Consider the following 27418-nt stretch of genomic DNA (forward strand, 5'->3'; position numbering starts at 1 on the left):
TGAAATTCCTAAGACTTTTTTTATCAATGAAACAAACAAAACATGCGTAAGAAGTAAATCGCGATTTCTAATAAATGAATGGATTTTAACATTCAGAATATATTCTTAGAATATAGAGCGCATTCAAGAACATAAATTTCAGAAATTTAGTATAGTTATAATATTCTCTCTATAAGAAACGCGCGCACGCGCGCGCGATGATTTTAGAATATATGAGATTTCAGGATACATAATATTATAAAGGACATAGCAAAAGCGTGTTGTAATGAAACAGCATTGAATGAGATGTTATATAATGTATTTACTATTGATACAATCATAAAAATGTAGAAATTTTTCTATAATTAATAAAATTAAATTGCGAAAATATAAGAAATAATCCTAAAAATAGATTCGATTAAAAATCTACCTATATCCGCTTGTAATTCGTTTTACGAAAACAGAAGAGATATATATATATCTTCATTGAACCATGAGTCACTATTCATCGCGTGTTTTAACGCTTTAAATACGTTCCCATAACCAACGAGACGAAGGGAATTGCTTAGGGCTTATAGGGTTGATGACCAAAGATGCACTTTGCGTGGGGTGTGGCCTTTCCTAATAATACTAATAGAGGAAGCAAATATATGTCGGTAAACGTTACCGTTTATTGACAAACTTAAATAAAAAGTAGTATCTACAAAAAGAAAAGATTAAATTACAAAAGCTCAAATTAAAAGCTCAATAAATATATCAAATTCTATTTTCGTATAAACATCGATTTTATAAAATCTAAATAATATTTAAAAAAAATAAGCAGAAATTTTAAAAATGTAAGTACAATGAGAGTAAATATGAATGAGCATGTCGAATGTGGCTGCAACGAATATATTGTCGACAAGATAATGTTTATTATCGAGAGAATGTTACACCGTTTTTTTTTTCTTTGGGATAATGTAAGAAAATGCGGAATTTTTTAAGTGCATACATTAATTGATCACTATAAATTACAATTGTACAATTCGTGTATGTAAAAAAAATTGTACATACTTTTTACAATGATACACTTCGCCTAAGTAGGCTTATCTGGTGATAAGTGGATAACATATTTTATGAGCAACATTGTACGAGCATTAATTATACACTTTTCTTCATTCCGATGTATTCGTGAAGATACATATGTCATATCACTTTAATACAGCAATGTTATGAATTTTATTAAAGAAATATTATTATTCCAGTTTGTAATAAAAAGGCATGAGCACGCAATCTACTTCTTATAGAAAAAATTTCATTGTCTCAACAATTTCGTTCCCACATGACTTATTCTAAAGTGACAGAATATTCAAGACATTTATTTTTAAGCAAATACACATAAAATCATTTACAATGCATACTTTGTTTTGTTTCGAGTACCATCATGCCCTAAATCAAACTGGAGATTATACTACGTGCGAGGTTGTGATTAAACATTTATATTTAGTATATATCAAAGATTGCTTAATATAAGATTTGAAATAACTTTTGATAATTTTCTAATAGTACTGTTAGGGAACACGAACAGTGCTATTATAAAATATTTTAAGACAAGTTTCAATAATTGTGTGTTTAATATGTTATTGTAAAAACAATAATAACATATATAGAAATTTGCCAAAAAATGTTATTGAGTTAACTTCTAATTAACGCTGCAAACAAAAAGGATATTATGATCAAAGAGTAAGAAATAAATTACATTGTCCTGCCTTTAACGGAAATGTATTTTTCTTTATTACGAATAAAAATGTTAAATTTCTTTACGTAATGCATTACTAAAAAAACCAACATGTTACAACTTCACAATTCTCTCTATTACTTCCCGACCTTTTAAGATAAGAAAAAGTAAACATAGTAAACAATATAAAATACTTTTGACAGTTACATTCATCATTTCTCTCTTGATATTTATGCTGAAACTTTAAAGTAGTCTCTAAATCGAGATATGAAGATAAACATTTATTTACATTGTAACCTCTGTTTTAATGTTACTCTTATTAGTTTCAACTTTATGAAGTAATCTTAACTCTTCAGAATTGATGTTATAGCAAATTCGGGCGCTTGCACTAGTGCACACTGAGTGCGCACGAAGGCTCGTTCTTAATCGATTATAAAACAAGCCTTAGTGCGCACTCAGTATGCACTAGTGCAAGCGCCCGAATTCGCTATTAGTTGCACACATCTACAGTCATAAGCTTCTAACATCAAAGTTATAAATAAACTTGTTTAAAAATATTATGCCAAGATATTAGATTTCCTTATAATTAACATATGCAATCTTATCTAACTTTGTTAATGTCATTATTAAGAAGTTCTCATTTGACAATAACGTAAATCATATTTTACAATATCATAATTGTACATTTGCTTGATACTTTGCTAGACCACAAAACTACAATATTTTCATAAATTATTATGTGTACCTAATGCACTAACGGCAAAAAAAGTTCTTGTACCATGCATGTGAATCACACTGCAACTCCCTACTAGAGCTATGCAGAGTATTTTTAGATGACAACAATACACTGCATTCAGTTTTATTATACACAATATATATAATTTCCTTGACTTTAATTATTTTTTGTTTTAGAAATTAATTATAATAAGATGTACAATCTAAATAAGGAAAATTGTCAAGTGCGCGCTTTGGCTCTTATTGTCTAATTTTCCTTATTTTTCTTAAGGATATTACACTAACACTGGGACAGAAGTGAAACATTGGACTATTGAATAGGTACATTTTTTTTTCCTTTATACTTGTTATTACGAAATTGTCTGTAACATGTTTATATTATTACCGCTTTCCTCTTCCTCCTCTTCCTAAAAAAATTTAATATATATCATGTATTTATGTGTAAATAAACTGATATTATTTTATTTTAAAGAAATAAATGTAATTCTATAAAATTAATTTTTAAAAACTTTTAAAAAATAAGATATCACTGACCTCATCAAACCCGAAACAGGTTTCCATTTCCTTTTGTAATTTAGGATCATTTTGTGAGTTTTGTGTTGAAGATTTTGATGGAGTAGTGGGTTCTATCTTTAACTCATGCATTTCTATATCTTCCTCTTCTACTTCATCAATTTCCTCTCCCGTTGCTGTTACTATGCTGTTTTCTTGAGTCAAAGGATCTTGCATTACCAATTCTCCATCTTCACTCGCGACAACAGCCATCTGTTTTAAGTTAATGACACATTTATAAACAATAGTTCTAACAATACATATAATGTATTTAATTATATAAATTGCTTCAAAAGTCAGTCTTTCAGAGTATTTTGCTTAAGAATACCTGATCACTCCCTTGATTGTCCGCTAACTGGATCACTTCTAGCACAACGTATTGCTGACCATCACTACCTTGAACCGCCATCATGTCGTCTTCATCTTCCTCCTCTTCTTCATCGTCATAACCTTTAAGTTTAGAAGCTAAATCACCTGTTGTTACAACATAACACATGGATATTAGTCAATGATCCGTATTTAGATCATATCGTAAGTGTCCCTGTGAGTGTAAACGATTTTACATGCCATGAAGTAATATAAAGAAATCACATTCTTATAAATGACATATGGGCATGCAGATTCAAAATTTATCGTGATTTCTTTAAAACTTCCTATATTTTAAAGGCACCAGTTTCACCATTTTACCTGTCATTACTTCGACACGTTGGCCGTCAATGATTTGAATCTTCTTTTGTCTGCCGATTTTCAGAGCTTGCTGTTTTTCTTGCAGAGACGATTCCGGATCGTGGACGGCCATATGTCGAATAAGATTACCTTTATGTCTGCATAACACAAAATTTCATATTAAAAATAATTGTATTAATGATTAGTTTTATCATATCATCAATCGTTTCAAATGATCAATCATGTACACACCTAAATGCTCTTTCACATTCAGGACATTGATGCGTTTTTTCTTGTGGTGGTGGAGGAACGTAGGTAGGATTGTGATAAAGATTGCAATGCCGTTTGAGTAGCTGTTTTTGTCTAAATGATTGAAAGCAGTGATCACATTGATACGGCTTCTGATCGGTATGAATAAGCATATGACTTTCCAAATGACGCGCCGATATAGATGCATACGGACATAGATCGCACTTGTAACATTTCTCCCCTTCGTGCGTTTTGCTATGTAACTTATAGCTATATCTGAAATATAATACAAAAATTAAAAATATAATTTGTTAAAATGCGCGCGTTATAATTTTTGTATTTAATATGCATTTCACTGCTTCAACACCGTTTCAATACCGTTTCAATACGTAATGCCTCTTATTATATTCAAAGAAATTATTCACATACCTATCCGGGAATGTTTTTCCACAACGCTTGCATTTTAGTGGTTTATCAGAAGTGTGTAACTTTTGCACATGAATTCTAAGATCCGTTTTTCTACCACATGTAGCTGGACATAACTCGCACTGAAATACTGGTTTATCGCCTACTGCAACACATATTATTGCCATAAGAAAGTAAATTTATACAATACTTAATCTCTTTATACACAAATAATAAAAGATGTAAAACAAATATCATGCATACAATACACATTGTATTTCTATAATTTTTTCCAACACGAGATTTCGAGATTAAGGCGAATAATTACGCTCGGATGTCATACATTCAAATTTTTTATCGTAATAACTTTTAAAGTAAAATCAATTTTTATGTGTGCAAATCATATCATATAAAATCATAAATAAAATTTAAAAAAAAATTTATTTATACTACAGCCATTATTATTTTACTCAATTTATCTTGAAACTCCTTGGAAGCATGCATTTCCCAATATAAAACTTACCATTATGTATTAACTTATGTGCTTTCAAACTGTTGGATTGAGTAAATCTCGCTTGACAAAAATCACATTCATATGGTTTCTCTCCAGTGTGGATGCGAAGATGACGTTTAAGTTTAAATGTATCCGGACTTGCATATGTACAATGTGGACACTAAAAAAAATAATTAAATATTGTATTTATTTTGTCATTAAGTGACACAGAATTACACTATTCTCAAAAATAAAACACATTTTTGACACTGAGTATCATAAATAATTAAATAATATTTAAAAAAATAAGAATTAGTCTCGAAAACACTACAGAAATATATAAATTAACTCTTCTAGCACAAGCTTTGCACATATGCAAAGCGATTTTTCGATGCTCCGTGTACTCTGTCTTATAAAGTTTGAACTGAAAACGCGCGGCTTTACACATCAGTAAAGACTTTTCTCTGACCTTTCCCTTCTAGATGGAAAGGCCTAAAAGGTTATTACTTATTTTTAAAAAAATACTCAGAATATTACGAAAAATTGCGTATTTAAGGGTTAAACGTGTAATATTATTATATAACATAATAAAAGAAATAAACTTGATAGATCTCTGGTTTTTTATGCGCGTTTAAGCAACTTATTCTTCATACATGTATTATTTAGATATATACAGCAGAGTTATACAGTTCTTGTATATATATTTCTCGCATGTGCAATAAATTAGATTAAAAAAGAATAACAATATATGTATACCTGATAGGGTCGTTCGCCTGTGTGACATCTAATATGTCTCTTCAGTTTTGACAGCTCAACAGATGCGTAATCGCACTCATGACATTTGTGTGGTTTTTCATGAGTGTGTCTGTACCGAACATGTCTCACAAGTTCACCTGTAAACAAACACATAAAAAAATAGAAATTATATATTATATAATTTAATTACTATTTTTACAGACACTCTCTCTCTCTCTCTCTCTCTCTCTTAGATTTGATAAACCAACAAATTTCTAATTTGACGAAATTTAAGAAAGTCACTGTATATAAGTTTTTAAACAATTATATTTAATATTTAATATAAGATGCAATTAATTGAAAAAAATTTTAAATAGAATAATTCTGAAAATTAGAAAATATATTTTACTTTTAATTTTTTTCGCGCAATTTTATACATATATATATATATATATATATATCCCTATTCATTCCAACCAGCCCTTTCGTGTCCCATATATATATATATATATATATATGAATATGAAAATAATTAACACCAAATTACATACCAGAAGTTGTAAATGCACTCTCGCAATATTTGCAATGATGAGGCTTGGTCCCGGTATGAGTGTTGACATGATTCTGAAGTGAAGCCAGAGTTTTAAATCCTCGCTCACAAACACTACATTTATGTGGTCTTTCTTCCGAGTGCGATTTCATATGCCGTGATAAAAGATATCTGTTACATAAATAAATAGTTCATTACCACCTTTTCTAATTTAGCATTTCTATAGATACACGATAACCCAAATAAATGAGATCACAATGTAATATGTACAAATATAAATATTATAAAAAAATAATAATGCAAAAAGTAATACCGTTTTGGGCTGGTATAGTTGCAGTAGTTGCACATATGAGCTTGCGTTACAGTTTGAGATTTCTTTGGGATAAACTTAATAATTTTAGTCTTATCATCTTCTGCTTCAGATTCCACTGGAGCCTCATTATCTTCATTATCTTCAAAATCATATACAGTGAGATCTTGTTCACCTTCCGCTTCCTCTTCCTCAGCTGCTGCAGCAACTGCCGCCACCGTCGTTGCTTCATCTTCCGCAGGTTTAGTCTCTTTATCTTCGGACTCGGGTTGCTGAACTATCAGAACGTAACTAACTTCTCCAGGATTTGTGTCGGATGGAACAATCGTCACAGTTTGATATGCATCGCCAGAATTAATGACGACTTGATTGTTTTCACCGTTGACTTGTACCTAAGATTTGTATACATTTATAGTTGCATTTTTGTGTTTTATAAATTACAGTCAATGACTACAATTGTGATTTTAGCCCTACTTACATCCTCGTCACCCTCAGCATTTTCAAGTTCTTCAATCTCGTGATACTGTTCATCTTGAGTTGTCTCGCCTTCGTTTTGTACATCGGTCTCCTCTACTTCTTGTATCTGTACCTGTGTCATCACAGGTGGTTCATCACTGTTTGCCTGGTAATAATATTGACCAGTCTGATCGACAAAGTATGTCCCACCCTCTTCTCCACCAGATAATCCTTCCACTTGTTGTACTATATATATAATAAAATATATAGATTGAATATATAGTTCAGTACGATAGAAATATCTGATATTGATATAAAAACTATTATAAGAAATATTAACATTGCACATGTTGCAGCTGTTCACCCTGGCCTCCCTCTATCTCTTTGTTAAATGTCTCCAAGTAAGTTTGTATCTCGGTGACAGATTCTTGTCCCTCTTCCAACTTTATAGTCGCCACGTTACTCATGATTGAAGCACGTAGCTCAAACAATGGTAACTATGTTCATTAGTCTGAAACATTATATCAATACATTATTACGATATTCGGACAACTTGGAAATATGTATTTGAGCTACTACTACGGATATAATCGCCAATCTACAACACTTTTGCGCCAATAGCTCTAAAAATAAACGTAAAGTACAAACTTCATACACAAACGTAAATACACATTTCTCACAAACTTCTCTTCACACACGCCCTATTCTCCTTTGCAAGACAAAACATACAGCGATTAGTTAAAGGGATTTTGAAATATGAAAAAACTGTTTCCTAATTTAGCCATCGATCCTGAAAGCTAGCTCAACAAGCCGCGAGTCTACATTATTACGGGGAGGGGACAGGGGAAATACGAGCACGAGCGAGCCAGACAAAATAAACCGTTCTGACCATCACCGAGGGACCGAAAACATCTTTGTGGGTCAGGACGCGGGCCGTCGTTCCTCCCGGAGCGTCGTCCGAGGATACGACGGTCGTCGAGCTAAAATCTCGACGTCGGGCATCGCCGCGGATCAAATTAAAGGGAATGAATCGATACAACGCGAGGGGGAAGAGAAGACCCGTGCCGCGTGCCGAGGGCACGAGCCGACGAGCCGACGAGCATCCCGGTTGCCGCGTCGTCCGGCGACGGCGGGGCGCTCGCTTCTCGGCCTCGGCGTCGCTCGGCGCGCGCGACGCGATCAAGGGGACAACGTGCGCCGCGGCGACGGCGGCGACGCGCCGCCATACGACGCGGCTCGCGGCGCTGAAGGGCGGACGGCCGACGTACCGAGAGCGGAGGGAAGCGCGAGAGCGCGCCATGACGGGACACGGGCGGACGCGGACGTCGGCGAGAGAGGCGAGCGAGGCGAGGCGAGGCCGAGCAGAGGTACTAAGACTGATGGTGTGAGCCAACGGCGAGGTGGGTGACGCGCAGCGGGTACCTGGGGGAAACACCGTATCTCGCGGATACTCTCGTAGCACACGGCGGGGGCCCCACGAGGTCGCGCATTCTGTCGGGGAGCTTTTAAGACAAACACGGGTGCGCTTTCGATTTCAGGACACAGGGGGCATTAACGACAAAAATTTCAGAAAATTATCACCGTCGGCGCTGTCATCAATATGGAGGACAACCGCGCGACGATGCCGCCCCGTGGCCGTTGCGCCGCGGCGTGCCGCCCAGGTATAAACCGCGGGGAACGACCGGGTACGTCGCCCGGGCCACGTCCGCCCGCTCGAGTATCGTGGAGACTCACCGAACGTCGACGTGGGATACGACTGTGGACGCCGTGCGGGTCGACGGGTTGATACGAGGCCACAGCAATATAACAACGTAAACCCACGATCGTCGCGTGAGGGCGTTGTGTAAGAGCAAATATGGCAATATGGCCGATCGAACTGCGAAGGTTCAAATGCTGCGCTGTACTGCGCGTCGGCAGCTGCGCACTGGTCGCCGTTGTGTTGCGCGTCACGCGACACACGCATCGCACGCCCGCGCGCGATCGTCGTGTTTCTGACCGTCTTTCCCGCGGAAGGAACGCGGCGTCGAGCCTTCGAAAACGCTCCTGAACGCTCCGAACTCGTCAGCTGCGATTATTTCCAATTTTTATCGAGCGGATTTGCATCACCGGGCGATACGCGCGCGAGAAAATCAATCCACACGTTTAACATGAGGCGGAATGATGGCCATATGCAGGCCATGTTTCCTTCGCCGCGCTCTCGTCAAACGTGAAATTGTTCGATTCTTTTTTGTACGTCAAATTTTATTTTTTTTATATATTTTTTTAAAATATGAAAAACAGTCTGAGAGTCTTTATCGCGTTCCGTTGGAACCGCACGATTTCTACACGCGTTCCATTCCATATGTGCGAGCTGACGTGGCAAGCCAATGCAGCCAATCCACTTTCCGCTTCTTCCGGGATGGGTAGATGTGTAGTAGGAGGCGATTGGCTATCGCGCCCGCTTATTGTGCGGGATCGAATGGTTGATTTTCCTCTGCGTTCGCGTTGCGCGAGTCTGTCTGGACAGGCCTTAAAAGCCCATTCAACATACGAAAAACTCGCGCGAAGCTTTGGAACGCTATCAATTTGTACGCTTGGCCGCACGCCGCACATTCTTTTGAAACTACTCGTATTTCTGCCGCTAATTTGTTGTCGCCTCAGCAGAGAATGATTCGTGCGCGTGACAATGCTATGGCGTACTCGGTATAGTTTACAACGGTTCTTTCGCTCGCCCGACGATTATACGCTTTAGCGGAAATTACAATGATATTTGGCTCTAAAGGAGTACAAAAGTGCCTAAGAATTATGCATTTTAATATGTACAACGATTATGACAAATAAACGTATTATTGAAGTTCTTGTATCTTTTGTCTCATTTATAATTTCTATTAATTTTATACCTATATTATGGCTGGATTCGGGGAGCGCGCTATTAGCGCTATTTGCTTATTATATCCTTGTTTTACACCTGATGAGCGATAAAGACAGAATGGTTCAATAGCGCTAATAGCGCGCTCCCCGAACGCAGCCCATATTTATCATGTATTTTCTTTTTGTTTGATTCACAGGTAAAAAAGTTCTTTAGTGAAAATTTATCAATATATGCCTAAAGTTAAAACAAAGAAGATGTATATGATACAGAGAATAATATACATATACCTTCGTAAGATATATATATTTCGTTTATATTTTAAATATTTTTTTACCAAGCATTATTGCAGGAAAAAATAGATATAATTACAGTTTAAATCTTGGTTTCTTATGTACATACTTAAAAGATAAGACGATTCAAATCATTGCAAATAACAGAATCATTGTTAGTGATATAAGCTGTAATCCATTTGACGCTACAAATGGTTTAAAGCGTTTCTCTTCTCCTTCTTTCTTCACTGAAAGAAAAGAGAAGAGGAATGCTTCGAAGCATTTGTAATGTTAAGTTAAGTGGACCGCAGCCAAAAGTCTCATTTTGATAGAGTTGTCTTTACCGCGAAAATAAAACCTTTATATCTAATTTTCCTCCCTATTGCTTCAACAATGTACAATGTATACAATTCCTTTCTTTTGCGATGTCTCAAAATTATTATAAAACTTAAAGCATCGCCAGATATCGAAATCGAATACCCCAAGGAAGCATAGAATCGTTTAATAAAACTTCTAGATCTAGATTGCAAGACACGTATTATAGCAGAGCAAGCACTGTGTCTCATCCAGTTTTGAGTTCGTGAGATACTGCTGCATGTCTCAGATATGCATATGTTTTAAAACATTTGAGAGGAACATGTTATTTTACCATAATTGGTTAAAATTACAGCTTTAGTTTGTTACGTTTATATTTATTGCTTTCAATATCAGTTAAGATAAGTTTTCAAACTATTAAGTAAATTGTAGAAAATTAAAAACTTCTTTATATTTTATATATATATAGCATAATATATATAATACATAATTTTGAGACTTATTAATATAACGCACGTTGAAATTAGGAAAGTAATGAAAAATTATTATCTCTTGACATATTGTCATCTTTTATGGTATCTCGCATGATTTGTTATTCAAATACATTTATTATTCGTTGTTTTTCGGATATTTGATATTTAACTTTTATTTAAAAAAAACTTGTAAATGTGTTCACGGTTGTTAAATAAATGACTTTCGTTATATAGCACAACTATGTACAATATTATCTCTAAATATGTATAATATTGTATTTAAATAATACTCTTCTCATACAAATAGATGCGCAATAATGATTTTCCCTCCTAATTATATATGATTTCACGATGCTAAATATATGTACCTATAGCTAATTCAATTAAATATTTTATACAATATCTCCGTGTATTACTTCATACAACATATTAATATTCCGGCTCAGCAAATTTGGACAACAAATAAGCTGTATGTATCCTGTGCACGATAATCATATTTAAAAATATATAAACACAAAAATATAATTACACGATTGCCCGAATACGTTTGAAACGACAAAATTGCAGAAATTTAATCGTAATATTCATTTTATTATTTAAGGCACTTAATTTGAAATATGAGGAAGATATGTGACATGTAGATCTCAATGCTCACACGATTTTTAATCGACGTATTCTGTGTTACCAGTACTTTGTGACGGTTTGTTTTCTTCGACGTGTTCTGTACCAGTACTTTGTGACGGTTCGTTTTCTTCGACGTGTTCTGTATTACCAGTACTTTGTGACGGTTCATTTTCTTCGACGTTTTTCTTGATTAGTTTCCATTCCGTAGCAGCCTCTAAAGCACTGGATGCCAATTCCTTGATCTCCTTCTTTTGCGTATCATTTTTGCTCAATGCCATCAGTAGTTCCATTATGTCCGTTTCGATGAGTTTTGCAGCGACGTCTTTCGTGCTTCTCATCATATTTAGCACAATTACGATACCCCTGTGTTGTACGTCAACGTTAGGATTAGCGAGTAAAAAGCGCAGGGATTCCAACCAATCTTTCGAGTCGAAGACTTTCTCGCAAGCCTTTTTGCTGGCCGACGCCAACATCGCTAATGCTCCAGCCGCTGCTATGCTAGTTCCTTCATCCTCGTCCTCGCACAATATCACAAGATACTTAACTCGATCGTTTTCCTGTTCGAATAATTGGATCACTTCATTGCACAGCATCAAATTGTTTACAACTTGTGTGGCCGCGCGTCTCAACATGTCGTGCTCTTCGTACATGTAGGCCTCGATCTTCTGAAATCCTCCCTCCTTCAATATACGTTTTCGCACGCTGTCGTTGACACCAGCTAGATTGCACAGAGCCATTAGACTCTCGAAATTCTCGAGAGCGGAACACTCCGGGTTTAGAAGATTTACGAACGGTCGAACAACCTCCATGATTCTCTGACCGGGAAACGCGACCTCCGGATTTATCGTGATTCCCAGACGAGCCAGAGCTTGCGAGGCTTGCTTCTTTCCCTTGTCCGTGCCATCCAGCGCTAACGGCAACAGTGCCTTTGTGCCACCCTGTTGAACAACTATTCCTCTCACCTCCTGTTGACTGCATATCGCGTTGAAAACGCGGGCTATCAATTCCTTGCTATTCTGGCTGTCCGTTTTGGAGAGGCTCACCAGAGCGCTGGTCACACCGGCCTTCGCTAACGCGCACAGTCTCTTATTCACGAAGTCAACATCGTCCAGTTCGTGTTCTTCGGGAATATGATGTTTGGCGAACTTTGCCAATTCTATCATCTCGGGTATGAGTTCTTGCTTGTCGTAAGCGTTGCACAGGTTCACCAACGTTGTGACCACGCCGTAGAGAACGGACTGATCGCCAGTCTTGGCGAGCTCGATCATCGCTTGAACGGCTTGCTGGTCCTCGATCAGCTTCTCTTTGACCTCGGCATCGAAAGTAAGGTACGACAGACCTTCTACGGCCCATTTTCTCATATCTTTGTCCTTCTTGGGATTGATCAAGAATCGTCTGCAAGCCTCGGCCAACTTCTTCGTCGCTCCATCCGCGAACGGTCTGATAGTCGCGTCCGTACCTCCGGAACTGCCCAACTTGCATAAACCCACTAACGCTCGAACCCGAATTGAATCATCCTTAGATTGATATAGCTTCTTCAATATATTTACACCCTGATTTATGATCGCGTTAGCCTTGTCGTTTTTAGTCGCAGCGGCAACGATACATTCGCAAGCTACTTTCTGCTGCAATACGTCATCCGTTCCCGCCATAACGAGGATCATCTCTAAAATCCCTTCTTTAGCCACAACTGCGTTTCCAACGTCTAACGGGCCCAATAACAAGGTCGTTATTGCAACTACTACACGTACCTGTAAAACATTCGATTAACGATTTATGAATTTTTATGTTTCGTGAAATAATAATTAATTTTAAAAGAGATCAAGACAGCTACAGTTTTATTTAACTTTGATTAAAAACAGGAAACATTTCTGATAAATTAAGCTTCAGAAAATACTATAGATGACAAAATCGTATTCTTCAATAAATTTCGATTATACTTTGTTATAATTGTATTTTAATTTAAAATTTACAGAATATACAATATCGACAATTGGAAAAGAAATCTTCTTTGACATTTTTGCTTAAAAAGTAGAGTTTAAATTACTCAAAGAGGCTATAGTTGAACAGATATTTGGCCTTTTATTTTTAAACCATTTAAATAATCAGAAAAGATAGAAGTTACAAAATTCATACCTTGGATTCTATGTCAGGCGAAAGCAATTTATCTTTGATAAATTCATCAATGGCGTTGCTGAATTTTTCCTTAGCAGCGTCATAATACATGTTTTCATATATTTTTGCTAAGCACACACTAGTTATAGTTCGCGTGGAAGACGTGACGTCCATCGAGGATTCGTATTTGTATTCCTCCATTTCACTGGCCACCTCCATCAATCTTTGCAAACCGCGAAGCTCGACCAATCGTTCTGCCCAGTCTAACGCAGTATAATGAATGTTACGCATAATAAGTTCTATTATCGCATCTCTAGCAAGGCCCGTTATCGTGCTATTCGTGACACTGTACAACAAGCACGACAGAATCGTGTCCATTTCCTTCTTATGTGTCTCACACAAATCCTTGTCGGGTTTTGAATCAGGCTTATTAGTCATGCCGCTATAAGCGTTCAATATAGTCTGAAACCAAAATATATAATTAAAATTATTGAAATAACGTGTGATGGTCACTATATGTATTTCACTCGATAATATTTACCTGTATACAATATTGAGACGCGTTGACTCTCTCTTTAGACCTGCTGTTCATCATTTCCAAACACCAAGGCAAACCGACGTCTTTTATAATGGACTTGGTTCGACTAATATTGTTCTTGCACAACTCGCTTATGATACGAATCGCGCTACAAATCATTTCATCGTTCTTTTCAACTTTTACGAGTTGAGCGATTTTGGATACTCCTCCATTTTTGAAAATCTCCTCGGCACCAGCTCTCTCACGCGAGAGCACAAGCAGATTATTCATGGCAGTTTCACGTTTCTCCTTATCTGCGTTCATGTTAAATGCTAGATCCAGCATTTGTGATACCTAATACAAAACAAAATTAAGCGTATACTTAAATATAAAATGATATGTAATATATAAATATATAAATTAATTTTAAAAGATTATATTTGATAAGATTATGCTTTTATGATGTAATTTTTATCCATACAATATGTGTCATATCATAACTATTAATCGACAATAATTAATTATATTTAAAAAAACTTCAATCATTTTTTTTGTCAAATTATATGTGATATCGAGTAAAACAGGAACTCTTACTAATATATCCAGCATGGAAAGTGTTACAATTTTTATATTATCATGTTTTGCAAATTGGTAACTTTTATAATATTATGTATATTTACCTTGGCACTAATACGTGAATTTTCCTTGTGACGTTCTTGTACAATTTCATGTAAGCGCGCCGCTATGGGCTGAACAACTTTGTTATTGGGGTCAGATAAAATAATATTCCTCGCGTCTCGATATGCCTCCTCGAATCTCTCTAACGCTTCTAGCGCTTGACATCTGCGAAACAATGCCTTGGGATCGTTAGAACATATCTTCAACGCACTGTCGCAGTCACTAATCACTTTTTCGTAATCGCGCAGCTTTAAACAAGCGGCTGCTCGATTTTTGTAGTACACTGCTTTCTCAGCGTTGTCCTCTTTTACTAATTTCAATGCGTTCGTGTAGTGACTCAAGGCTTCTGACCAATTGCCTTTGTTAAACTCTTCGTTACCCTTCTCTTTCCATTCCTGTGCAGTCATATCTGGCTTCGTCATGGTGGAATAAGTCTACGACACAAAATATTTGATACTGTATTACATATTTTAACATAGGAAGATTGTAATATTTTGTACATATTATCTTAAATGCATAGAAGATAGAAATTATTACTGTGGAGCATAGAAGATGCAATTATTACTAAATAATTATATGCAAGATTCAACATAATAACAATGCAATTTTCAGTGTAAGATCTGCATGTAAATTATAATCAAAGGTTGCAATAATTTTTACATCAAAAAGCTGACTTTCGTTAAATATTGAAAAACAACATGAGTCAATTTTAATTTAAATGCCTTACCTTTCGTCTGGTGACGATTTATAATTGACCAACTTAGTTTTAAAACCAGTTTTCGAGACAGAGAGCAATTAAATCTTCTCTAAGTTTTGCCACTGCAATTGAAAATTGTAGTTTGCGGTTCAACTCATTCAGCGTTCACTCTCATAACGATCCAGGAGCCGCTCGCGCATCGTATTAACAGACGACGTGGATCCAGACGCAACGTTCGCGAAGGTTTATTTTCGGCGAACCATCTTCGACATAAATAAGAGCATTTTGGGTTAAATATAGACACGATAATGCTTCCGGCCCGCTGGCCGTAATCCAATTATCGTCGATCGAGAAAGTTCGAGTTTCGACGATGATCTATGCTATATGCAAGTATTTTATTTTGTTCTAACGCGAGAAATGCGATTATGCACGCTCTTCGCTGCGAGCAGCGAGTCGAAAGGGGTAATTTACACTCCTCCCTTTCTCGCGTCGGGACAATTAAATTTCCCGACGAAAGCGTACCTGGGAAAGACGTGCGATTTGTCTGAGACACGCGAGAAATTTATTTACGTGAGAAAGAACCTCGTTCCATCGATATTTCCAGGCGGAGAGGTTAAAATTCCTACGTTTGAGGTTATGGGATCTTTCGCGAGTAACAACTGAACAACGTGAATTTCGCGCCGCGTTTGGTTGGCGATGGCGACTTCTGCCGACGCTTCGAGAGTCGCGCGACGGTTCGAGATTGCGATTCTCGAAAGTACCAGCGGCCGGTGTGTTCAGTGTTGTGTGTTGTCGGAAAATTATTTGTCATCAGGCGTTGTGGAAAGTGGAAAAACCTCACGGTTTTTCTGACGAAAGACGTTGCACGCTATCATTATTACATGCCGAAAAAGGCGATCAAAATTGTTCATGCCGAATACAAATTATAAGGAGAAATAAAATGGTGAACACACATTTTTGCGGGTGAGCGATCTCTCTCTCTCAGTGAACTTTTCCATACAATTTATAATTTAGATATTTTCAAAACAATTTAAACATCAACCGCGCACAAGCCATAAAGCAATGATTAAACACAACGGTATATTGAGGAAAAAATTATTATAAGGACTCGAGCAACAAAGACTTATTTAGATACGTAAAAGGGGTCACATTTCGACGAGATAAATTATTACAGTATAAAAATTAATTTTTCAGTTACATAAAGAGGGGAAACATTATTATCGCATCGTAAAAATACATTTGTTCTGGAATCTATTGTGATATTACAATTTATTATAAAATTAGGGTGCTAAATGTTATTTGTCGCTGCTTTTTCTTCATATATATGTTTCATGAGATCCTTCGCGTAACATGAAATGCATCTAAACGTGCGTTTATGTTAATGAGCTAATCGCAGCTAATCAGGAATTCTCGTGTATTGTTCAACAGTTCTATAATGGAACTATGTATTATTTGGCCTTACCGTTGAATAAATTATACAAAATAGCGTGATCGAGCGAAGATGAAACGTTTCTCCCTACTTAAATATATATCCTTCGTGTTATGTGTGTGTGTGTGTGTGTGTGTGTGTGTGTGTGTGAGAGAGAGAGAGAGATAGAGAGAGAGAGAGATAGAGAGAGAGAATTAAAAGTATTTAATATATAAATCTAAATAATTACATAAAATTCTCCAAAATACAACATTTACAATGGGATGACTGAGATAATTTAATTCGTAAGACTAACTTAAATTTGTATTGCATACAGGATATTTCAGAATTATAAGTAGATTTAACTGACTGATAAAACTCATAAAAAAAAATAATAATAATCTTAATAAGCACAGATCCGCAATCTATCTAATATTGTTTTCGGGATTTTCGAGATATTCTCAGTTTCTCTTATTTTGTATGTTAAGTTCTTAATTCTCTAAGACATTAATTATTACTTCTGCTTCATCCAAATAATTTTTGTCTTCTTGGAATCTTTGAATGATTCGTTCAGACGGTGACATTGTTGTGAGCTCACGAGGATATGAAAAGATCTTTCTTTCTGGCGTTGTACCTGTTATACGTAGAAAAGCAAAAGTGATTTATTATATACATTAGAACAATATAAGTAAATAAATATTTTATCTGTATTTTGAAAATGTATATAGTTTAGGACAAAAAAATGCCGTAATTTGGGTTGTATTTTGAAAATTAAGTTTAGAGCATAATGTTTGTAGGATCTTTTCTTCCTAAAATAAGCCACAAAATATGCCCTTATTATTTTAACTTACTTAAGAAACATCCTTTATACAGGAACAACATATGCGTGCCGCGGAGAGAGACCCCACTCATTCCCCTGCACCCCTACCCCTAAAAAAATAATCTAATCCAAACCTATTCTGACTTGAAACTGAAATTTGGTTTGAGTTGGGTAAGATTTTTTCGGGGTAGGTGTGCGGGGGAGGGGAGCAGAACTCCTCCCCCGCCCCCGCATATTTTGTTTCTGTGTTACACAGGCTGCGTGTATATCAGTAAACAAACAGGTTGGGATGGAGATTAATTTAATTGTTTCGATGTTGGAATAAAAAAGAGGGAGTAAAATTCTTTGCCTCTCGTATATGATACACATACTATTTCGATATATGTATATATTAGCAAATTAAATGTCCTATGCAAAAGGATGACTGTTACACTTTTCAAATATTTTGTTAATAATTTTTTAAATTGTTAATAATTTTTTTGGTTAAAATTTTTTGGATTTAGGGACATAATTTTGATAACATATATAAAAATAAAGACTGTATCTGTCAAGTTAGGTATTAAAAATGTGCTTTGTACCATTTAAGTGTTTGCTCGAATTTATTTGAAGAAATTATATTTGAACAACGAGATGCATGTTTACTTACTCATGCAATCCATTAAAATTAAAAAGTATCCATTCATTTTCTCCTTAAAATAAATAGTAAATAAAATAAACCTGTACAAACGTCGCGACAAAAGTCTTCAGTCAAGAACTTGTCGATCTGCTGTTGCGATGCACCCAATTCTTCGATTATGTTATTATGGATATTATTTAATCCCATGCGTTGATTCATGAATTTATCATCCATCATCCTGGAAGCCTCTGAAATCTTACTTTGTTGCTTTTTCATAAACTTATCATGAGTTAGTCGGGTATCTTCTACCGTTTTAAATATATTCTGCAAAACAAAAATATGAATAAAGTATTAAATAATTAATTATCGTGAAATGTGTAGAGATGAAATTAGTGTGAAGTTTATTTTCTATATACGTACAGCACTCGAAATAAGTATTTTATTTTCATCTTTAGCCATTTTCTCTTGTAATTGCTTTCCAATAAATTGTACGTTATTATTGTGCTGATGTAGTGTGGCGCAACTAGTACTTAAACGTTCTTGTAAATCGGTGACCAAGACATTTCCTTTTTCAATAGCAGTTTTATTTGATATTTGCATCTGTTAGCAAAGCGATAAATTAATTGATGAGAATGGTGATTTTAATAAGTATGATTCTAATATGATTCTAATATGATTTTAGCTGAATTTCAAGCATTTTATGAACAATAACGAAGAACTACCTGATTAACGCCGCTGTCGATATTGCTCTTAATAATTAACGTATTATTTTGTAGAAAATCTTTTAAATCGTTCTGTTTAATTATATCTGTGTTGTAACCGTGTGAACTTTGATCGTATACATTACTGCAAGTCTCATCAATTCGATGAGAAGTATCAATAATTTCGGAATAATCTCTTTCGCATTTGTCTAAGAGATTAAACCCGCGCGATAAATTTTTCATTTTCTATATAAACAAAGATATATATCGTCATGTTAACAACTATACCTATAGTGTTTACTACATATGTTATAAGATATTTAATAGGAATAGGATCAAGTTCAATATGTACTTAAAAATTGGAATCAAATTCAATAATCATTTAATTCGAATATTTATAAGAAGTAATATCTCATGCATTGCTGATGCCGACTAACTATAGTTAGTTTTAAATTTTAGAATGAGTATTTGCAGGATTCAAAATGTACTTATAAATAGATTCTATCGTAAAAAATCAAATCTTTTACGAGTAGTACTCCAACTCTAAAATAAAGTTGTTAGTTTAAAAAATGTAATTTTTGTATGGATTTTAAGTAACTTTTATTCTCTATATTTTTAATCATGTTTTTATTATATTTAATTTCAATAATTGCTAATTTAATATTTGTAATTGTCAAAAAATAATTCATTAAAATATATAATTGTCGCTTTATCTAAACGTTTAATTTGATTCGAAAGAACGTAAAACTAGTAAAATACTCATAAAAGATTTGAACATGTTTAATCCAGGTTTGAGTCCACTAAGAAAAAATATCTCGTTTCTCGAAGTACTCATAGAGGGTTCGAACCCATTTCGTTCAGGTTCTAATATTGCTTTTATTTTTCGAAGTAATCATAGAGAGTTCGGAATTACGCGACCAAATTCAAACTTACTTGTAAGCTACTATGTAATATGAATATGTAAATCCTATTGCTAATAAATATATTATATAATATATAATCAAAGATATACGATCAATTTTATATACCTTTCCGAATTTTTTGTAATTTTCCATCCTTTGTTTCTCATTTAGGGAGATTCCCTTAATATCCTCGCTAATCTCGCGTAAACTTTTTAATAAGTAATTACGTTCTTCAAGACGATTTCTGCGGACGGTTTCCACAGCATGTTTCGCGTACATTGACACACTCTCTAATTTCTGATCAATGTTTCTACTTAAGAACTGTAAATTCTGCATAACTCCGTTATAACTCGATTCCAATAGATCGCGTACATCTGGCACCAGTTTCGAAAAAATATCGTTCAACAGCTTATTCTCAGTCTCCATTATAGCCGATGCATTTTGCATGTGCGTATCTAACTCCTTTTGATAGTGTGTATACTGATGTAAAACATTTTTTAACATATATTCTATTATTGTTAGAGTATGACTAAAATGTGTTACGTTGCTGAAAACTTACGAAAGTATTAATGTCTTTCTTTGATTCTTTACTGGCCGCATAATGCTGATAAACCGCACTGTCCACAATCGAGCGGATTGATGCCTCTATATTTATAGCTTGTGCGGTTACATGAGTTTCTGGAAGTTTTATTGACAAAAGTTTCTTCTACGAACATCTGCGTCTCAAAACTAAGTAATTACTCGCGCCAAGTTTTTACGATTATTAGACTTACCCACTTCGTCTTTTACAGATTGAAGGAGTGCGTGAATTTCTTTCTTTTGAACAACAAGTACGTCCTCGATGTTCCCGCAACGTTTCGTAAAATCACTCCTCATTTGTAATCCAAGCTTTTTATTTTCTTCCTCTACTTTTCTGTATTGCCATTAATCTCGTTAGTAAATTATTATTCAGTGATCTTTAGTAAAGTTAAATCTTAAGCGGTTAAAAACAAATATATGAAGCATTTTCGCTGAAATTTTCATGTTTTAATTCTGACCTATTATACTCCAATAATTTTGACAATCTTTTTCTGAAAAATATTCTGAAAAAGAGAAGACGTATATTTTTTTGTTTGGGTCTATGATCAATATTTCTGATAGTGTAATTCTTGTAAGAAATTGAATTTTTCGGTAACTATTTTTTAAAACGTTAATATCTTGGAAAAAAATATTCAATCCCCTGTCGAAAAATGATTCGACTGGTTTAGTTTAAAATGAATTACATAATATATATACTTTTTTAAATTTCCAAATAGTCTAAAGTTGTGTTAGACGATGTTAAATAGAAAAACATCGTTTTTCGTGAAAACGCCATGCCATTTTTTTAAATTAAAAAAAATTATAAACTTTGATTTAAAAAAAATTCAGAATTTTTTAGATCTGTTGGAGCACGGCAAGATTTTTTTCGAGAAATTCTACCTACTTGAATTTGTGATGAGAGGCTTTGTATAGAAAAGTTGTATAGAAAATTATGACTAATAAAATGTATCAAAAAATGTTTTTTAAATTTGTAACAATATAATATCAAGATATATATGATATTAATCTGCTATTAACCGATGCATTTTAACTATTTTAGTTCGAAATGTCGAAAATTCAAGTTATTACAAAAATTTCAATAATTAGAACTTCTCGGAAAAAGTCTTACCATGCTCCAAACAGGTAAAAAAAAATTCCGTAATTTTTGATAGAATTTATAAATATATATTTTTTTATTTTTTTAAATAGCAAACTTTACAAAAAACAAGTTTTTTCTCTTTAACATCATATTACATAACTGATGTAAACTCCAAAAATTAAAAAAAGTATATACATCTTGTAATTTATTTTAAACTGAATTTTCATTTGAATCATTTTTCGATCGAATTGAATATTTCCAAGATTATATTTCCAAGACGTTTTGAAAAGTAGTTACTGAAGAATTCAATTTTTTGCAAAAATCACACTGTAAAAAATATTGATCGTATAATAGGCCCAAACAAAAAAATATATCTTTTCTGTTTCAGAATACTTTTCAAAAAAAATTGTTAAAATTATTGGAGTACGAGTCAGGACAGGATGTTTCAGCGAGAATGTTCAATATACTTTTGTTGACTAAATATATAGTGTTTGTTGGGTAACACAAAAATGCTATATTCCGTTCAACGAGAGATTGAGAATATATAGACCGGATGAAAACTCGTCCGTCCCACTACGGAAGGCCTAGAAAGTTAGAAAGCCCCCCACACTGCCGTGCCATACACGAGCGCGCTACGCTCTCCCCGCACTTTGCCCACCTATATGCGCAGAACCACTCTCAATCTCTCGTTGAACGAATATATATATATATATATATATATATATATATATATATATATATATATATACATTATTGCTCATAATGATTCGAAAACGACAAATATTTTATATTTTACACACTTCGATTTTAAAAGTTAAATAAATATCTCACACTGTTGTTAGCACAGATAATACTTTATTAGAACAATTAACGATGTAAAAGATTATTTATATAAAAACATATGTAAGTATATACATATATATAAAATATATCCATATATGTTTTCTTTTATAATCTCTATCCGTATACAGAAAAATAATAAAAAATAAAAAATAATTAAAAAGATAATTTTTGCATTGTTTTATTTATAAAAGAATAAAGTTTAAAAAAAATCGCCTCTATACATATTCCCGCGTTCCCGGATGTAATCTTCTATATATATTCTTTAAATTCTTAAAGTCATTTATATATAAATAATTATGAGCGATATAGTGTATTATTCTTTAAGATCCACTTACGTTTTACGATCAAGTTTATCGTGCAGTTTTTGAGCATCTTCGGACGCTTCATTCACCACATTTAAAATAGTTTTCATTTGAGTGTGCAAAATCCTTTCGGTTTCAACGTACTTGTCCACACGTCGTTTTTGCTCGTTTTTAACGCACTCTACCTGCCTCAAAGACTCTTTTGTCATTCGTAAATAGCCATTTATATCATTCAATTCGCTCGTATTTTTCGTCAGCTCGCCGACTTGAGCATCATATTGGTATCGCAAATCGTTGAATATTTTCTGTAATCGAATAAAGTATTCTATAATAAATTGAATAATCTATTCTGTGCGATAATTATAATCAATTACACAAAATGTTTTACTTCAAATTTTAAGCTCGAAAGTTTAAATCTAAAAAGCATTTCAGATGCAGAATAAAAATATATAAGTACTTATTTGAAGTTTGGACCGTTCACGGAGAAAAATTAAAAAATTGCCCTAATTAAAAAGGATATTACAAAGAAAAATATATTTATGTGAAAAACTATAAAATTATAACTTAAAAAAATCACTTTAAAATTAATAAACAAATAACAAACATAAAGAAGACCGTAGAATAAAATCTTCACAAAAACACTGATTTCTGTGATTTGTGATAAAATATACAAGTGCGAGAACACAATCTCTTATAAGATTCTTGACTGTAAAAATAAAATAGTTTATTAACAGTCGAGGCTCAAAAGTACTCGGTTTAGTTTCGAAGTATCGGTGCGTACCGTGACTACTTCTACATATATGATGACTTGTATTTGTATATGTAAATGAAAAACTCATAACGATTGCTTCTGCGTTTTGTGCCGAAATGTACAAGTGCGAGGATAATCTCTAAGATCCACGACAGTAAGAAGAACGTAGTCTGTTAACAGTTGAAACCCGGAAGAGGTCTGTTGAATACGAAGTGTCCGCACGTACACTGACCGGCAGGAATGCCTGGACATTTTGATATGTATGTGACATATATGTACATGTATATTTATATGTATTATGTCCAGGCATTCCTGCCGGTAGAGTGTACCTATGTACTTGCATATGTAAGAAAAATTTCCAACAATTGTTCTTGTATTTTGTGCCAAAATCTGCAAGTTTCGAGGACAAAATATTTCAGATCCATTATGTTAAAAATAGAATAGTTTGTTAACAGTCGAGGCCCGAAGTGCTCCGTTTAATCCGAAATATCCGAATGCTTTTTGTTATAATTTTATATTATCTTTATATAAATTTTTCTTTATGTAAATATATTTCTTTTTATAATCCCTTTTGATTAGGACAAATTTTTTATTTTTGCTTCAAGAAAGGTTCAAACTTCAGCTACAAAGAAAGATAGCAAAAAATTACATTTAAAGATAATAATGTTTAGTTTTTTGGTTTCGGTCGAGCAGAAGGTTGCGCGATCAAATTAGTACATTTTTCTAAATGGGTGTAGAGGACGACAAAACGCAGTTAAAAACACTTGGAATTTTTTATAATTTTTTTGAAAATAATAGAAATGTACTTTATACGATCGGGCTGAATCTGTGTGCTTAATAATATTTTTACATACACTTTTCAGCTTAACAATTTGCGCGCCGAGTAATGTTGGTCTTGAAACGCAGTCTCAAGCTGAAGTTAGAATAGTACACGTAATTAAATTGATAATCAATTTAATAATAATGAAGCTAAATAAACATTTTTAGAAACGATTGTGAAGAATTTATTGCAAAAAATAACACCCAGTCAGGGGTTCCTCAGATGCTTATTTACAATTAATATTATTATTATTAAATTTATTATCAATTTCATTGTTTGAGCTGAAAAATGTATACGCAAAAATATTATTAGGCACAAAGATCCAATCAGACATTATAAAGGCCTCCGCACAACAAAAAATATAAGGAACAAGGAATAGATATTAGCGATTAGGACTAAAGAATTAAGAATAAAGTTGGATGCACGATGAAAAATATACAGGCAACAGAAACAGGGAATAACATAGGCAATAGATTTTTAACCTATCGGAAGCCGTGTATTAATGCTACACCATCAGCTTTATTCCTGATTTCTTATTTCTAATCGTTAATATATCTGTTCCTTATATATTTTTCATTGTGCGGGGGCCTTAAGGCACATCTCTGTTACTTGTGTTATTCACACAGAGTAGTCAAGTTCACTTATTATTATTTATTTTTCGTATTATCGAGGTAATGTAAACCTCATTTTTAAATTAAAAGTGCTCTCTTTCGAACAGGGCGATCGCTTTTAGAACCTTCAAACTAAAACAGACAACAATAATGGATATTATTTCCGCATCATCACGCGCATCGATAATAATTTTGGAGTTTATGCTTTGATGAAGACAAAATCAAATTCGTTTCTCTATATATATATATATAAAAGAACAGATTTCGAAGTCTCCCACATGTAACCCCGATGAATTATTTTGAGGCTACTTGAAACTAAAGTTGTGAGGGAGGAGACAAAAATATATGATGATTTATGAAATATATGTTTAGCGGGTTCTTGGGGAAAGTCACCCTATCGCCGAAAGCATACCTCTTTATTTTGTATGACGTCTTCCAGTACTTGACAATAATTTTTCTTCTTCTTCACTTCCTTTCTCTGACAATCGATCAACGTCTGCATGGCGTCGTAGTCACTAAACGATACGTAGACGCCGTTCCTCTCACGCGTTGCCACCAGATCTCTCTTGAGCCTCTCGATCTCCTTGGTGTATTCCTTCAGCAGCGCTCTCTTGCAGATCTTCTGATTGATCTCGGGACGATTGGTGATGTTCTTCGCCCGGTAGGCGTAATCCAACGTCGACAGCGTCTCCTCGAGATTACCGCTCGCAGACGAAACGGTCGCGATTATCGACGTTTTCGTTCGGCCACCTAATGACTCCTGCAGCAGCCTGGTGAGCTTCGACTCGCGGTACGGCACGTGGGGCGCCTTCTCCACGAGGGCGGTTATCACCCTGCCCAAAGTCAGCAGGGACTGATTGATACTCCTGGCCTCCCGCGCCCTTTTCTCGACCGCCCCGGACCTGCCGACGTGCTCGCTGCCGGCCAGGTCCACCAGGTTCAATTTCGCCGTCTTCAGCAGCTCCTCGCCGCCGCTGGTGTTCTCCTTCGTGTGTATCGTGATCGAGAACACCGTGTGCGAGCGGCTCGAGTTCGAGTTGAGCATCGTCGCCGCGGTCTGTCGTCTCTCCGAGCCCTTCTCGAGAATCCTGTAGATCTCGGCCTTACTGTGGACAGTCATCTCGTCCAGGCCGTGGATAATGACCGAGCCTTTCTTCGTCACGTCCTCGTACAGCTTGATCTTAGACGGCGTGTCGTTTCCGTCCATCAGGAGGTCAATCAGCTCCTCGTTGTACAGCTCCAGGAAGTTTACCCGGACGGTGTACTGCTGGTTCTCCAGCAGCTGCAGCTCGTCAAAAAGGTGGCTCAGGCAACGGGGTATCATGCCGGCGGACGTGTCGCTCTGCCAATGCAAATTCGGATTGTCCGCGCGATCACCCTCCATCGTGTACGTTTTGCCGGTGCCGGTTTGGCCGTAGGCAAACACGGTGCAATTATACCCGGCGATGACTTCCTTCACCAGCGGGCTGACCACCGTGTCGTACACGTCCACCTGAGTCGACGACGGACCGAAGACACCGTCGAACGTGAACATTTTCGACGTTTTATCCTGCGATCGCTCGTAGACCATTATCTCCTTGTCGGATATCATCTCCACTATGCATTTCTCGTCGCAGGCTGTTGTGCTTACGGGTCTGTTGTGAACATCGAAAAATAAAATTATTGACATATAAAAAGAATATATAAACAATTATTAGAAATATTCTGAAATATTATTAATATTCCCCCTCTGTAATAGATGACAATCAGAATATCCCTTACAATAAAAATGAAAATAACAATATAAATAACGGACAATAATGGCAACACCGGCAACACTTAGCATATAACACTTAATGTGACTTTGAAAATAGATAATAATTAAATATAAGATTCTCATTATTTTTCTTCGCAACCGACAGCAGAATAAATGAATTAAACGAATTAATATCATAGATATAAAATCTATTACACGGGGGGGGGGCAATCTTTCTTTACGCCTCGGTTAAGAAGTGATTGTCCATTTGACAAGCGAACGGAAAATTTCCGTAGAATTTTTCTTTTTTTAATTGTATGTCCACTTGATGCACCAGCTAATTACTGTCGCCCGACTTACTTGATGCGCACGAATACGTTGATATGCTGTTTCTCCTGCATCGACATCCTCGAGCCAAAATTTTCTATTTTCTTATAAATTATTTTCACACGATAATTCTTTTAACGCGATTCCTCTATAATACTATCCGGACAAAGTCAAAACAATCATTGAAACGACATTCGGGGCGAACGGTGTTTATTAAATGTCGAACGGACTGAGTTTCTCGCCCATGCGCAATAGCAACAATTTTATATGGTAAATAATAAAAAGAATTTTAGTTATTATTAAAATATTATCTGGATTCCCCTTTTGTGTGGAAAAATGTCTTAGAATTTTTTATATTATTAATCAGAATTTCTATGAAAATTTTAAGACTCTCATATTTTTTTATACAAATTGTACCAGCGGCTGATGGTGATCGAGTTGTCGGAAAATTTGTCGTCAGGCGTTTTCTTGGTGGAAAGTGGAAACTTCACGGTTTTTCTGACGACAAACGTTGCATGTTATCATTATTAAATGCCGAA

The 27418-nt window shown here is 35.1% G+C and overlaps 3 protein-coding genes and 1 pseudogene across 15 annotated transcripts; 1 reads left to right on the top strand and 3 right to left on the bottom strand.

The window, feature by feature from the left end:
* Positions 1-281: 281 nt before the first annotated feature.
* Positions 282-8724, bottom strand: LOC143896654 (uncharacterized). Of its 8 annotated transcripts, none has more exons than XM_077404619.1 (13): positions 8582-8724; positions 7188-7358; positions 6870-7093; positions 6395-6783; positions 6083-6252; positions 5553-5689; positions 4827-4977; positions 4328-4466; positions 3902-4174; positions 3671-3807; positions 3312-3457; positions 2966-3196; positions 282-2838 (listed from the first exon to the last, which is right to left on the bottom strand). In XM_077404619.1, exons 2-13 carry the CDS (start codon positions 7312-7314, stop codon positions 2782-2784), a joined length of 2181 nt encoding a protein of 726 aa, XP_077260745.1. In that variant the 5' UTR covers positions 7315-7358; positions 8582-8724; the 3' UTR covers positions 282-2781. The 8 variants fall into 8 exon arrangements, with proteins under 8 accessions (XP_077260745.1, XP_077260746.1, XP_077260739.1 ...); XM_077404620.1 differs by having other exon boundaries at positions 3312-3433; positions 4328-4469; XM_077404613.1 differs by having other exon boundaries at positions 4328-4469.
* Positions 8227-9689, top strand: LOC143896557 (uncharacterized; annotated as a pseudogene).
* Positions 9690-9798: 109 nt separating this feature from the next.
* On the bottom strand, positions 9799-16066 carry LOC143896651 (protein unc-45 homolog B-like). 3 transcript variants are annotated; one of them, XM_077404606.1, is made up of 7 exons: positions 15909-16050; positions 15596-15649; positions 15417-15508; positions 14692-15123; positions 14036-14365; positions 13516-13956; positions 9799-13130 (listed from the first exon to the last, which is right to left on the bottom strand). In XM_077404606.1, exons 4-7 carry the CDS (start codon positions 15109-15111, stop codon positions 11418-11420), a joined length of 2904 nt encoding a protein of 967 aa, XP_077260732.1. In that variant the 5' UTR covers positions 15112-15123; positions 15417-15508; positions 15596-15649; positions 15909-16050; the 3' UTR covers positions 9799-11417. The 3 variants fall into 3 exon arrangements, with proteins under 3 accessions (XP_077260732.1, XP_077260731.1, XP_077260730.1); XM_077404605.1 differs by having other exon boundaries at positions 15417-15649; positions 15969-16066; XM_077404604.1 differs by having other exon boundaries at positions 15417-15649.
* A 293-nt stretch (positions 16067-16359) lies between these two features.
* Positions 16360-27384, bottom strand: LOC143896650 (kinesin-like protein Klp61F). Of its 4 annotated transcripts, none has more exons than XM_077404600.1 (10): positions 26913-27384; positions 25230-26451; positions 22669-22940; positions 20607-20746; positions 20393-20511; positions 19960-20295; positions 18953-19177; positions 18651-18830; positions 18332-18554; positions 16360-17428 (listed from the first exon to the last, which is right to left on the bottom strand). In XM_077404600.1, exons 1-10 carry the CDS (start codon positions 26957-26959, stop codon positions 17286-17288), a joined length of 2907 nt encoding a protein of 968 aa, XP_077260726.1. In that variant the 5' UTR covers positions 26960-27384; the 3' UTR covers positions 16360-17285. The 4 variants fall into 4 exon arrangements, with proteins under 4 accessions (XP_077260726.1, XP_077260725.1, XP_077260727.1 ...); XM_077404599.1 differs by having other exon boundaries at positions 19960-20313; XM_077404601.1 differs by lacking the exon at positions 18953-19177 and having other exon boundaries at positions 19960-20313.
* Positions 27385-27418: the final 34 nt, after the last annotated feature.

The sequence above is a fragment of the Temnothorax americanus genome, unplaced genomic scaffold, assembly GCF_048541705.1.
Source record: "Temnothorax americanus isolate GAGA-0224 unplaced genomic scaffold, ASM4854170v1 Scaffold19, whole genome shotgun sequence".
Classification (NCBI taxonomy): domain Eukaryota; kingdom Metazoa; phylum Arthropoda; class Insecta; order Hymenoptera; family Formicidae; genus Temnothorax; species Temnothorax americanus.